Below are 15069 nucleotides of genomic sequence, written 5' to 3'. Positions count from 1 at the left end.
CAATGAAAGAAAAATTGTATACAGTAAAATGTGTGTACAGTGACACTAAACTATGTACATGTAATAAGTACTGTACGTAAATAATTAATTATGGTTACTCACCAACAATGACACGACGACTTGTCCGATAACGATGAGTTTAATTTTACTGCACAACAAAGGATAGCTTACAGCTCTTCTAAAAGAGCCTCTTCAGGCGACTGTTTAGCACCGCCGTTGTTCTTCTTCCATCACTCTTCAATCCAAATCCCTAAAGCAGATTCCATCCAGACTACTGCCTTATGACGTCCACTTGCAACTCGTTTTGTGCCCTGGTTAAAGGACACTGCGGCTGTAGATCTTATATGCTTTTCCTCCTTTTTAAATAAAAAGAATCGTGGACTCATTGATGCTGTAATGGTGTTCTGCAGAGATGTAGCTGTTTCCATCCTTCAACATATCCAAAACTTTTACCATTTCTGCAATCATTTGCATCTTCTGTTGGCGCTTGTGAAGCAGTAGCAGGGGCACGTTAATGCTGAATGAGTGAGATTAGACTTCCTGGTTAATGCAGCACTCCGTCGCTGAGCCAATCAGCAGCACACAGGAACTTAACCGCGTGCTCTGATTGGGTAGCTTCTCAGCCATCCTCCAATAGCGTCCCTTATTTGAATTCAAATGCGGTCCCTTGTTTGAATTCAAATGGGCAAATCAACTGAGGAAGCACACGTACTGTAGACCGCAGACATCCGCGAAGCAGTGAAAAATCAGCGATATATATTCACATATGCTTACATTTAAAATCCGCGATGGAGTGAAGCCGTGAAAGACGAAGCGCGATATAGCGAGGGATCACTGTAGTATTATTACTGGAAGTTGCACTATTATTTATTTTATTATTATTTATTAGTTTAAATATTATGCAGTTTAATGATGGTGAAGTTGTTTAAAAAGTTACTTTAATGATGGATAGATAGATAGATAGATAGATACTTTATTAATCCCAATGGGAAATTCACATTCTTCAGCAGCAGCATACTGATACAATAAATAATATTAAAGAATGATAATAATGCAGGTGAAAAACAGACAATAACTATGTATAATGTTAAATGTTAACGTTTACCCCCCCGGATGGAATTAAACAGTCGCATAGTTTGGGGGAGGAATGATCTCCTCAATCTGTCAGTGGAGCAGGACAGTGACAGCAGTCTGTCGCTGAAGCTGCTCTTCTGTCTGGAGATGATACTATTAAGTGGATGCAGTGGATTCTCCATAATTGATAGGAGCCTGCTGAGCGCCCTTCGCTCTACCACAGATGTTAAACTGTCTAGCTCCATGCCAACAATAGAGCTTGCCTTCCTCACCAGTTTGTCCAGACGTGAGGCGTCTTTCCTCTTAATGCTGCCTCCCCAGCACACCACTGCGTAGAAGAGGGCGCTCGCCACAACTGTTTGATAGAACATATGCAGCATCTTATTGCAGATGTTGAAGGACGCCAGCCTTCTAAGGTAGTATAACCGGCTCTGTCCTTTCTTGCACAGCGCATCAGTATTGGCAGTCCAGTCAAATTTATCATCCAGCTGCACTCCCAGATATTTATAGGTCTGCACCATCTGCACACAGTCACCTTTGATGATCACTGGGTCTATGAGGGGTCTGGGCCTCCTAAAATCCACCACCAGCTCTTTGGTTTTGCTGGTGTTCAGGTGTAGGTGGTTTGAGTCGCACCATTTAACAAAGTCATTGATTAGGTCCCAATACTCCTCCTCCAGCCCATTCCTAATGCAGCCCACGATAGCAGTGTCATCAGCGAACTTTTGCACATGGCAGGACTCCGAGTTGTATTGGAAGTCCGATGTATATAGGCTGAACAGGACTGGAGAAAGTACAGTCCCCTGTGGCGCTCCTGTGTTGCTGACCACAATGTCAGACGTGCAGTTCCCAAGACGCACATACTGAGGTCTGTCTTTAAGATAGTCCACGATCCATGCCACTAGGTATAAATCTAATCCCATCTCTGTCAGCTTGTCCCTAAGGAGCAGAGGTTGGATTGTGTTGAAGGCGCTAATGTGTCAGTGGACAGAGATTGTTAACATTAACAGAAAGTGTAGTTGGTTTACAAAAAATATTTACTATTTATTCCTTTTCTAAGACCTGTTCAGTGCAATACATCTTTTGACAAGCACCTCTTGATATTTTACTAAGATAAGTCTAAATTCCTCTTTGGATGGTTGAAAATATGTTGTCAAAATTTTTGTTTTAATTGTTTGCAAAATTTGTTCAATAAAAAGGCTCTATGTTTTGACTGCATCTGTCATGCAGTGTGATTCCTTCTCTTCATTAGTGTCAACCCCTTGAAAACTATCACTTTATGGTGCCATGAAAACCTGTATTAATACTTGTGTGCACATTATAATGTTTTTGTTTTTTTTTTTACAATGTACAATTCTCATGACAGTGGAATAGGTTATTCGTAGCCAGTGGAAAATGTGGTTAACATCCACTCATGCATGGGAAAAAAATACCGTCAAATACTGTGAAACTGGTATAATTTTGAAAAATACCGTGATATGGAATTTTGGTCATACCACCCAGCACTACTCACAAGCTTATCTGTCATACCCTCCTCTGTTTCCCTTTCTTTTACATGCCTTTCCTTCCAGTCTTCTCGGTTCCATTTTTTGACACAGAAAATAAAGCTCAAAGTGATGTATCAACAACTTTGTTTCACATACTGCCACTGTAAATATAAATAACGGGTGGCATATCATTCAACATAGAATTCGCTCCTGAAAGAAACTAGTTAATTTTGCTACAAATTTTATCATTACCTATAACAAACCTGACTTGTCGCAACCCATAGTTTACACTGCATCAATTTCTCCACCCAAAATTATATTTTTTATGTTACTTAATTCATTTAATTTTTAGTGGTGGTTGAGGGTAAAAAAATTAATCTCATATTTTCTTGCATAGATCATTTTTATGTGGGGCATTCCTTTAATATATCCCTTGACATCCGACGTTTTCCACATTTTGTAGTATGTGTGGTGAAAGCAAGGCAGCTTGTTTAGGAAGTATATTTTTATAAGGAATATTACTGCTGAGACCTTGTCATAACAAGTTATAATTGTTGAAAGTAAACACATTTCTAGGTACTTCGAAAAGTGACATGTAAGCTGCTGTTGTACTGTACCTGCTTTTGAAACTACTTGTCATTTTATATTGTTTGCATGAGATAAATTTACATTTCGTAAAAAATGTACATATTTTCCATTTGTAGTTAAATATTGAAAATGTCATTTGCTTTTTCTATAGGTGTGTATGCTGTGTTCAGTGGGCTATCATTTATTTTGTTGTCATCGTTCAGAGAAAACGAGTCGACGTTGGATGGCTCTGGATTATGCTGGAATATCGATAGGAATTTTAGGCTGCTATGTTCCAGGTGTTTTCTATGCCTTTTACTGTAATGATGTACGTTTCAATTACCCTAATTTAATTTTCAAAAAATAATCTTTGTGATGTTTATTTTCACTGTAGATGGTGAGCACTAACAGACTGTCGGCTTTGAAGTAGCACCTACACCAGTAATAGATAAGAAAAGTACAAAATAAATTCCTATAATCTGTGACATTTATTTATGGCTAGAATTAGAAGTTTGTGTTTGGAAACCAGCAAAAATTATGGAATGTTGTGTATTATCAGCATCAAGCCAGTTTCCTAGGAAATATCTGACCACTGGTTTGATAGCTTTAAAAAAATTAAAACCAATGACTGGTTAAATCATCTTAGTGTCTTTTGACTCTAAACTAAATAGCTACCATTAGCTATATTTCTAATGTATATTATACTGTATATTATGAGGTCATGAAATAATGTGCAAACCCTGTTTATATAAAAAAAAAGTACCATCTATTCAAATGCATCTTCTTTCTGTTGCTGTTTTCCTTAAATTACTTGATTAAGAAGAACAACAACACATTTATTCAGAAGAGGCTTAAATCTGTATCAACTTAGAATGGCGCACACAAGTTTATGGGGTTCTCATTGTCACATGTACAGAGTACCATGAAATTTTTACTTGCATGTGCTAACCAATGTGTATTCTTGTGGGGCAAGACGTGTACATTATACACATGGACACAACTGTAAATTAATTTTGCTTAAATGTTGGTGGAAGAAATTATATGGTTTAGTTTATGTGAAATGTCTAAACCAGTTCAACACCTCATGAAGGAAAATCTCAAAGTAGCATTGTTGATTTTTAAGACAGAGCAATACAGTAATCCCTCCTCCATCGCGGGGGTTGCGTTCCAGAGCCACCCGCGAAATAGGAAAATCCGCGAAGTAGAAACCATATGTTTATATGGTTATTTTAAGAATGTCATGCTTGGGTCACAGATTTGCACAGAAACACAGCAGGTTGTAGAGAGACAGGAACGTTATTCAAACACTGCAAATAAACATTTGTCTCTTTTTCAAAAGTTTAAACTGTGCTCCATGACAAGACAGAGATGACAGTTCTGTCTCACAATTAAAAGAATGCAAACATATCTTCCTTTTCAAAGGAGTGCAAAGCAAGCAGTCAAAAAAAAAATCAATAGGGCTTTTTGGCTTTTAAGTATGCGAAGCACCGCCGGTACAAAGCTGTTGAAGGCGGCAGCTCACACCCCCTCTGTCAGGAGCAGGAAGAGAGAGAGAGAGAGCCACAGAAAAACAAAGTCAAAAATCAATACGTGCCCTTTGAGCTTTTAAGTATGCGAAGCACAGTGCAGCATGTCCTTCAGGAAGCAGCTGCACACAGCCCCCCTCACACCCCCCTACGTCAGCGCAAGAGAGAGAGAGAAAGTAAGCTGGTTAGCTTCTCAGCCATCTGCTAATAGCGTCCCTTGTATGAAATCAACTGGGCAAACCAACTGAGGAAGCATGTACCAGAAATTAAAAGACCCATTGTCCACAGAAACCCGCGAAGCAGCGAAAAATCCGCGATATATATTTAAATATGCTTACATATAAAATCCGCAATGGAGTGAAGCCGCGAAAGGCGAAGCGCGATATAGCGAGGGATCACTGTAGTGCTCATGTCAGTGTCTAAACAATAACAAGCCTTTCATTTCAATAGATAAAATGTAGCTGAAAAGTTTCCCAAAGAAATCCCTGTTAAATATAAATGTGTGATTTGTTGTCCACACACACATTACATATGTTAAAAATATACATGTTACACTAGTTAAATCATCTGTTACACCAGATTATACTTTTGACATTTGAAGACCTCACTAGTCCAGTGGTAAAAGTGAAAGAAGGATTTCTGTTGGCTGTGTGTGGTGTCTGTCATTTACAGTTATGACAATACAGTTAAAGTAAATGTAAGGCTGGAAGAGGAGAGCACATTTAAGTTAAGCAGAGTGCTATCACACCCAGTAACGAAAGAAAAAACACTTTGCTTGACAGGAATTCTTTTCACATTATTGATAATGAATAACCCCAGGAAATTTTTATAGTCCATACACTTGGAAACAGTAAATATGCCAAATGATACTGACACCACTCCAGTAGAATCAAATACTACAAGACCACACAGCAACTTTTGCCAGGAAATCTAAACAAATACGAAAATCAATTAACATTACTTTCCAATTGGGAATGGTAAACACGCCGTTCCAGAATATCATTACTGTGTTTAAACTTACAGACCACAGTACTTGTGTAAACAACCACTTACAATACAGTGGATATTTCCTAAAATTTTAAATAAGTTCTCAGTGAATGAGTACAGAATAAAGAAGCTCCAATAATGAAATAAAAATTTTCTGGGTAAGTATTGAAGAGTATTGCTAAAAACTGCAACTTTAAGCAAAAAATGTTTTCTTTCAGTCTGTTAGCAGTGATGTAAAGTAACAAATTACATTTACTTGTTACAGTACCTGAGTGGATTATATAGAGAATTGTACTTTTTATAAATACAAATATGTTTACTCTTTAAAAAATGTATTTAGTAATGATTATAATTTGCTGCCTTTTCAATGTAGGTCATTACAAAATACAGCTATGTTCAAAACATGGAGTTCACAGTGGCCTTTTAGAATAATACTGTATGTTATCTGGGTACGCACCATAAAAGTTCCTGCCTTAAATCTCATGTACACTTACTTTGTTTTTGTTGCAAATGGACAAACCTGTGCAATGGAAGACACAGCAGAAAGCCATTAGTTCAGTGATGACAGTAATGCACTTTAATTAAAAAAGAGACAGTACTGTATATCCCTGGTCAAATTCACAAGAGCTGTTCAGTCTTAAGGACAGAAGACCAAATGGCTTTATTATGCATTGTGAACTGTGCTTCCCCAAAAATGGTGCAGTCACCTGCATACATGAACTACTCTTTGAATTTACTAAAACCCTTCAAATTTACAAAAACTAACAGGGTGTTTATCACTTATGCTGCACTAGTGTATTTTGAAAGACTTTAGTTGATGGTATTAAAAATACTACAGTAAAATTCTGATATTCACTTAATGTAGTAAAATTCTGATAACCAAAGCAGTGCCTAGTTGTCTTAAAGGATAAACTGGAATAACAGGCAGCATTTATTTTGAAAAGATGTTTCCACTGTAGTGTATAATAGATACATTATTTCCTATACATGCATACTATATATTTTTGTAAGTTTGTAATATTTATCTGCAATTTTCTGTAAAAGAACAAGGACACCTGTAATGTTTTTGGTTTCATCATTTGAGTAAGGTTACAGGAAAAAGCTTCACACTAAGAATTGTTTTGTTAAGTGAATAGTGCCTCCTAAGAATCAGTCACATGAAGGGCTGCTGGCAAAAGCTGCGTTCTTTTAGCCAATAAATAAATAAAAGATGCACTCATCCAGCAGATGGCACAGTGTTTTATCCCTCCAAGCACATGATTCAGTTGAGCAACAACTGACAAAATATAAGTTTACTCATCTCCCAATGAGTCCTGCACCACTTTTGCACCACTTTCCTACAGATGTTTTTTTTTTTTTTTAAACAAACCAGCCATTTTTTTTTTTTACTTGTGTGTTTGAGAGAGTGTGACACAAATACTAGAATTTTTGAGGTTGCATATTAGCTGTGGTTTGAGTTTTTAAATATTCTGTATTCTGATGCTATGCAGATTATATTTGCGTAATGTCAACATTATTTAAAAGCCTTTTTGTTGTTTGGATTTCAACACCTTTTTCATTTCTTTTATCTGCTGCTGCACTTTATTTGCAAAAGTGTAAGCTTTTTTCTCTACTGGAATCTTTGCTGTCTCAAATCATACAGTGCTTTATAATGATAGGTACAGAGCACATAGTAAACTGATACTAAGAGGTGATTTTAAATACTTCTTTATCATGCATTGGTGTTCTTTTTTTATCTTTGTGTTTTTTTGTTTTTTTTTTTGGGCAAGTTTTAGTATTTGAAATATACAGGCTACCTTAGTGATGTTTAGTGTTAAGCACTGAGATGTGTGTTTCTAACAAATTTTTTGTACAAGTGTAAATAATATAGCAGCCTTAACCAGCAAGCCTACGATTCTCGAAAGAATTGCAAATCCATGAATGGCAATCACCTCATGGAGGGTGGGTGCATCCTGGGAAATGTCATTTAATTAAATAAACATATTTGTATTAAAGCGGTTTCTTTTTGGAGCTGTGACTCATGTGGTTGTGGTGTTTCAGAAGCGCGTTGTAGGCGCCTTGTTTCCATCAGGACGTAAATGCATGACAATATCGCGGTGAAACGGAGGCTCACCGTCATCACTTTGAAACACAATTGCCACTTCATTAACGATGGGAACATTGTATCGTCTCGGATGCTGTACTTTGTCCTTTATTAGCACTAAGGCAGTTGTAGTTGGTGCCATACCGTCCGCCTCTGCTTTTGTATTGGCTTCTCTTTCAACCTCATGTAGCATTTTCATAGAGTTTGCTAATGGGTGATTGTTTATGACTTCAGCTACGTTTCTCATTATCAGCTCTGTGGTTGATATACTGCGTCCTCCAGATGTAACACGTACATTTGGGCACATTTGCGGTGGTGATTTGGCTCAGGGTGCACTGTTCCAATCCGATGCAATATTTGTCAACACACGCGAAAGCAGTATGGGCCATTCCCAGGGGGGAAGCTGGTGCTTGATGAAATATCATGGAGGGTGGGTGCGTCCTGGGACAGTTCATTTCAACGCGCTTCTGTTATTGTTTTTCTTCATGCAGTCTCGTTTTTGTTTTTTTATGGCTGTGTCATCGTATATGTGGTGGTGTGGCCGGTCGCGTCCGGGCGGCTGTACAACCTGGCGTGCACTCTTTACTTCAGGTATAGTTCACAGGTCGTAGGCATGGTAAAGTTTCCATTTAATTCAATAATCCCATTTGAACTAAAGTGGTTTCTTTGTGTGGGCGCCTTCGTTCATTGTTTTTATCCATGTTGTTTGGGCGCCACCTACTGACTCTGGTTTGAACTAAAGCGGTTTGTTTGTGATACGGAGCGTTCGTTTATTGTTTTTTTCCATCTGGTGTCGTATCTGTGTTTTCTGTGGCTGGACTGTTAATAATGTATTACTGTAATACTGTAATGTGATTCAAATATGCTGTGTAGTGTGGACCTTTGTGGATTCTGTAATGTGATTCAAATATGCTGTGTAGTCTGGATGTCTGGGGATTCCGTACTGTAATATTGTAATGTGATTCACATATGCGCTGAATCGTTTTGTTTTTGTTTTCTCCGTGGCTGTGTCGTTAGATATGGGCTCGGATTTGTATTTCCGTTAGTTGAGCTGTTTCATTTTTGAGCCGTGACTCCTTTGCCTGGGAGCTGTTTCGTGCGCTTCATTTGTCTAGCGGGTGTGTTTTCTGTGGCTGTCGATCACATTGGTAGGCGTGTTTTCTGTGGCTGTGTCGTTAGCTATGGGCGGGCTCGTTGGAGTGCGCTTCGATGCGCCCTGTGCCCTGCGTCAATAACCTTTGGTTAGTAATATGGATTGTTGATTTCACGTTGTAGTTCTTATACTGCATGTCTAGTAATAAAAATACATTGACTTTATTTCATAAATTTAAATTTCATTCTGGGAAAGGAGCATATGAGGCATTTTGTATTTGATGACAGGTCCAGTTTGGTAGAAGAACACAGTAATAATTACAGTTTGAAACCAACAAGGCTGCAGTGCTGATTTAGATTTTGGTTTGAAAATAAACATTTTCATATATACAGTGCAACACTGTAAACAATGAAATGATACCGGATTCTTCTGTCATTGTTTTATGCTTGAGATTGTGGTATTTAATCAAGTCAGTTTTTAACATTTAAATGAAAAACTGACTCCTTCCGTTTTGCATTTAAAGTTTTCTGAGTGTACATTTTTTTAAACAAAATCTTAATAAACAAACAACACAGCAGCCTTCTTGAATTCATATTTTAATTGCTGTGTACATCTAGCAATAAAAATATATGTGGTCTGCTTTGATAACTTTAAATCTCATTCCTGTGGAAGGGCGTACAATATACTTTGCAATTGCTGGACCCATTTTTGCAAAAATTCTACAATAAGAGTTACAATTTGAAATCTGTAAGGCTGGTTTGTGGTTTGGTTAGATTTTCTTACAAAGGTTGCTTTTTGTATTTCATAGATGTACATTCTGAATCTGTTTGAAATTTTGAAATTTAACTGAAATCTACACTTTCTGCAAGTATTCTGCATTTCAAAGCATAGCATGGATATTTGAGAATATTTACAACAATAATTTTGTTTTTCTAAAGTAACTAAATTACATTTTTACTGGAGTAAATTTTTCCAAGCCTACTTTTTTAGTTGAAAAACTTTCACATCAGATATTTAAGGAATTTTATTTTTTTAAAATTTTTATTTACATAATAATACTAATTGGAAAGAGCTGGTAGTACAGTGTCTTATTGCGCTGTTGAGCCAAACTTAGTCCCTCTTCCAACAGCGAGTTTGTATAACATGGTGAGGAAGACTGTTTCATTCAAAGTACCGGTTCCTAAATATTGACACATCCTAATATATTTTTTCCACATAGTTAATTTATATATTACCTGTTAAACAGAATGTACCATTGATCTTTTTGGAAACCGCATCTAAATTAATGCTTTGAAATAATACATTTAACTTTAAGATTTTTGGTTTACAGTAACAAAATATCACAGCTGTAATTCTCCTTCAGCAGCAAGAAAACAGTCATGAGAATATCAAGTGTTTTAAGGACAACTAGAGGAGAAATGATTAGTTTTCTCTTGTGAAGAAACTGGAATACTCCAATTTACTACAAAAATATTAATGAATTCTATATGATTTGGCATTTACAGAGTTTTAGGACTGAAATCAAACAAACTGTCAAGACCAGCTCACTATCTAAAAAATATAAAAACCCTTAACATATTTTTAGAAATCATTGCATAAAGGGGAAATTGTGAAAGACCTAACAGTATCAAATGCTTGACCAAAACATGTCAAGTTTGGTTATTTGCTAACCGTCTACGTTAATTTAGATGTAGAAATTGTGTTTCGTTACATATTAGAATTTTATGAGGAAGCAGCAAAAGCGGTCTTTATATCTAATACGCTACCGTGGCTGTTCGTTTGTCTGTTCAGGATTTTAAATCACCAGTCGCTCGCAAATCGTTTGTCCTATTGACCTGAAATTTGGTACACATATACCACGTGACGTCTACTATCCGTTTTCGGGGTGATGATTGACCTCCAAGGTTATTCCTCTTTTTTTTCTTTTTTTTAAAATTTATTTTATTGTAGAATCGACTCTCAGCAGCAGGGCGACTGTGCAGCGCATGTGTATGGGTACCGTTCTTATCCTTACCACCTTCGCCATCACTTCCTCTACCTCTTCATATCTTAAATCATTCTTGAGGCAGATTGAAGACTTAAGTGCCAGCTTAAGTGAAAAATTAAAGAAAATGTACTAAGTAATTGCAACACAAAAACTAACTTAATCAGTTTTAACACAAAAAGATGCCGACGAAAGAAGAGAAGAAGCGGGCCGCTAGGGTGGAGAGAACAAGAGCTGCTCAGCAAGCAGCAAGCACATCAACGTCTGAGCAAACGAATGCTAAACGTACAGAGAGAGTTTGAAAACTAGGAATGTTCAAGTCAAATGTATTCACTGCACATTAAGGTGCAGTGTGCCATTACTGGTTGATTTATATTACTTTGAAAAAGCTGTTAATAGGGTACCTTATGGGAGGCTAGCAGTAAAACTCCAGTTGATCCACAATAGTACATGTAGAAAGTAAAAATATTAGATATTAAAACATTATTGGAGCTGGGAAGGACTTGAAAGTACACCTTATACGAGAGACTTTGCATTCTGCATTTTTAACATCTAAGTGCAGTTGTGTTTAATCCCTGAGCCCTGATCTCTGTGTATTACAGTTTGTGCTAACATGGATAGTGCAGAACTCAATGGCTAACACACCTTGTCCACCCCAACCTGATTAGGTACCCCTACCCAAAACATATCACACTGTGTCAATACTGAAAATGTCCATTTCAACATGAAGAAATTGAGGGAGCAACATGAATAGGACCGGTCTTAAAGATAACAAATGGAGTTTGATTTTAATGCTTTAACTTGGGTAGCATAAAAACATTTAAACTGCAAATCACTATTAATATACGAATAAATTACAATGGATGTATTCATGTATAATTTAACCATTAATGACAAGGATTTACAAGTGTTTGTGTTAAACATTTAGAATATTTCATAAGTACCTGAAGCTAATAGAAAATTTGTAATTGTTTATTTAGATCAGGGGTTTTCAGACTCAGTCCTGGGGACCCACCGTGGCTGCAGGTTTTCGTTCCAGCCAAATTCATAATCCGTGACAACACTTGATAACACTGATCTCCTTTAATTAGGTAGTATTTTTTTCCTCTTCTCTTATTCTACATTCAGAAAAGCACAGCAGCATGGTTTTTACATTTATAAGACCTTTAGAAATATTTCTGTTTTTGCTATTGATTTTAATGCTTAACTTTCTTTTGTTTATTTCATTATATTTTGCACTGTCTCTGTGCGGTTTGCTCCCTTAATTGTATCTTAATAATAATTAAAAACTAGCAGAGCAGACACCCAGTCAAACATCACTGAATCGTGAAAGGCTGCAACTACTTTAGCATCAGACCCATTTTACCAAACTTAGTTTTCTAATTTCTATATTGTTCCCAAAACACAGAATGTGGGAAGTAACAGTTCACTTAATTATCCCAGGAGTCCAATTAAAAACAGAAGCTGGCTTGAACAAAAACCTGCAGCCACAGTGGGTCACCAGGACTGTGTTTGAAAACCCCTGGTTTAGATTATTTACTTAATTGTATATTTTATTTTCATAATAATAAAATATCTCCAAGTAGCAACTTACACATTTTTGTCCTTGCTTGTGTCTTGATGATCGATTTTAACCAAAACTAGTAATTAATTTTTTAAATAGGATTCATTATTCAAAGTTTTTTTAAGTTACTTTTGTTGCTTAACTACTTAGTTATATGGAAGATTGCTAATATTTTTTTATGGCCATATGTTCCCTTTTTACCCTTTTCCAGTACTGGAGGCAAGTATATTTGATCACAGTCCTAGCAATGATACTGGCAGTCTTCTTCGCTCAGATTCACCCACACTACCTTACCCAACAGTGGCACAGACTGCGGTCTGTCATCTTCTGTTCAGTTGCTGGATATGGTGTGATCCCCACAATCCACTGGGTTTGGCTCAATGGAGGATTTGGTGCACTTATTGTACAGGTAAGGATGTAATTTCTGTTGTTTGTTTAACTAGTTACTTATCTTACTTTTAAGAAAAGGCCTCTGATGGTAGTACTCTAAAGCAGGGGTCGCCAACTCCGGTCCCGGCGGACCACTGTGGCTACAGGTTTTCATTCTAACCCTTTTTTTAATTAGTGCTCTGTTTGTGCTGCTAATTAACTTCTTGTGAATTTATTTTAATTGACTTAATTTGTTCCCCTGAATTTCTTCATCATTCCTCGGAATTGCTTCATTCCTTTCCTTAAATGGCACCCAAAGAGAAATGAAATGTGAAGTGAGTGAGCCAACAGAAGACCAACTAAGTCAGGGCCTCAAGCTCCAACCAATTTCACTCCAACAGCTGCTTATTTAGGAGTCGATTCTTGTTGTTAGTTAAACCCGTTCTTTAATTCTGTGGCTTGTTGCTGCTCTCATGGTGCATTAGCAGACATTTCCGAAACTGTTGATTTTCTCTTTTCTAAGAGCACTGTTAAAATGTTTTGTGGACCTGAGCAGATCAACATTCCTGAGACCTTCACATTTCTTTATTTGATGATGGAAACCATTTATTTTGGTGTGTTTTTTATCTCATTATTGTTTGGCTGCTAATTAAGGAAAAATAAACAATTAAGGAGGCCTGAGTCTTCAAGAGTAAGTCAATTAAAATTAATTCAAAAGAAGTTAATTAGCCGCAAAAACAGGTTACTCATTAAGAAAAGGGTTAGAATGAAAACCTCCAGCCACTGCGGCCCTCCAGGACCAGAGTTGGTGACACCTGCTCTAAAGCAGTGGTTCCCAGACTTGGTCCTGGAGACCCACTGTGGCAGCAGGTTTTTGTTCGAACCAGATTCACAATCTGTGATAATAATCAATAATAACTGATCTCATTTAATTAGCTGGTCTTTTTTACTCTTATTCTGCATTCAGAAAAACACAACAGTGTGATTTTTTTTTTTTTTTTTTTTTTTTATATATTTATAAGACATTTAGAAATATTTGTTTTATTTCTAAAGCTAGAAATGCTTAACTCTCTTTTTTGGTTTTCCTATTATTTTCTCCTTTTCCTGTGTAGTTTGCTCCCTTCATTTAACCCTAATAGTGACAATTAACAACTAGCATAGCAGACACCCAAAATAATGAAAGCTGCAACAACTTTGGTGTCAGACCCACTAATTAGTAAATAATCAATTAAAGAACCACCTGGAAAAGCAGAATTAAAATTAGGTTGAAAATACTTTTAACGACTTAAAAAAATACATATTCCCCATATAACTGCTTGTTATATTTTAATAAAAATCTACCAACCCTTGTTTGTAATTTGTACTTTGACTCCAAAACACAGAAACTGGGAAATAATGACTCGCTTAATTAGGCTAAGAGTCCAATGAAAAACGGAAGTTGGTTGGAACAAAAGCCTGTAGCCACAGTGGGTCTCCAGGACTGAGTTTGGGAACCACTGCTCTAAAGGATGGGTTTATCTGAAACAATTCTTTCTTCATTTTCTTTAGGGCTTTTTTTTATAAAGGAAAACACTTATCTTCAATATTTTGTTGTTGTTGCACTGAAGTTCATTTTTGTTGGTATACTGTTCTGTTCCATCTTTATTGTGTTTTACATTACAAATTTAATACTTACATTTTTTTTTTTACGTTTATAAGGCAATCTCTTCAGTATTCTTCATATATCTCATACTAGTAATCAATCATTGCCAAAAAAAACAAAACTCTCCACTTCCATTTCTTTTTTTATCCTTTTTCTCTTAAAGCTTTTCATCCTTTTCAGACCTGATATACATTTATATTGGTGCAAAGACCGTTCCAGCAAGGTTTATTAAGCACTTGTGGTCTATTTTAAAACTTTGTCCACTGTCATTTTAAGTTTATACTTTTTATTGATGACAATAGAAGTTATCAAAATAAAACTTGGACTTTATTTCCTATTGCGAGTAGCCAATCTAGCAATGAGGTAGACGGGCACAAATAAACTTCCAATGATTAGAGATATTTGAAGTTTTCCACACAATTTTAATTATTAAAAAATAATACATGTTCAAATATGTTTGAAAATTGGACATGAATGTGACAACCCTGTTGAAGAGTTTAAAGCAGTAAGAATGTGTTTTTCTAAATTCATCCCTGTAACTCTTGTGAGTCCTGGAGCAATGCTTTGTGGAAAGAGGAGTAAAAATGTAATGTTTCAGTTGACATGGGTTTTAGGGGAGGAAAAAAAATCTGCACATGTCACTGCATTAATGTAGCACTGCAAAGAAAACTGGTGCAGAAGACCTCCACAGAG

The 15069-nt window shown here is 36.5% G+C and overlaps 1 protein-coding gene across 3 annotated transcripts in view; it reads left to right on the top strand.

Moving 5' to 3' along the window:
* Nucleotides 1-15069, top strand: part of paqr3a (progestin and adipoQ receptor family member IIIa) — a 39806-nt gene that overhangs the window by 17666 nt on the left and 7071 nt on the right. For all 3 annotated transcript variants that reach the window (XR_007935377.1, XM_028805603.2, XM_051929553.1), the window contains exons 5-6: nucleotides 3301-3456; nucleotides 12577-12774. Coding sequence is in view for 2 of the 3 variants with exons in the window: in XM_028805603.2 (XP_028661436.1) it covers nucleotides 3301-3456; nucleotides 12577-12774 (354 nt within the window). In the remaining variant the exon portion in view is untranslated. The remainder of the gene's footprint in view (nucleotides 1-3300; nucleotides 3457-12576; nucleotides 12775-15069) is intronic.

The sequence above is a fragment of the Erpetoichthys calabaricus genome, chromosome 7 (assembly GCF_900747795.2).
Source record: "Erpetoichthys calabaricus chromosome 7, fErpCal1.3, whole genome shotgun sequence".
NCBI classification, from domain to species: domain Eukaryota; kingdom Metazoa; phylum Chordata; class Cladistia; order Polypteriformes; family Polypteridae; genus Erpetoichthys; species Erpetoichthys calabaricus.
The sequence above is the reverse complement of the archived record's forward strand: the minus strand, read 5'-3'. Positions and strand labels throughout refer to the sequence as shown.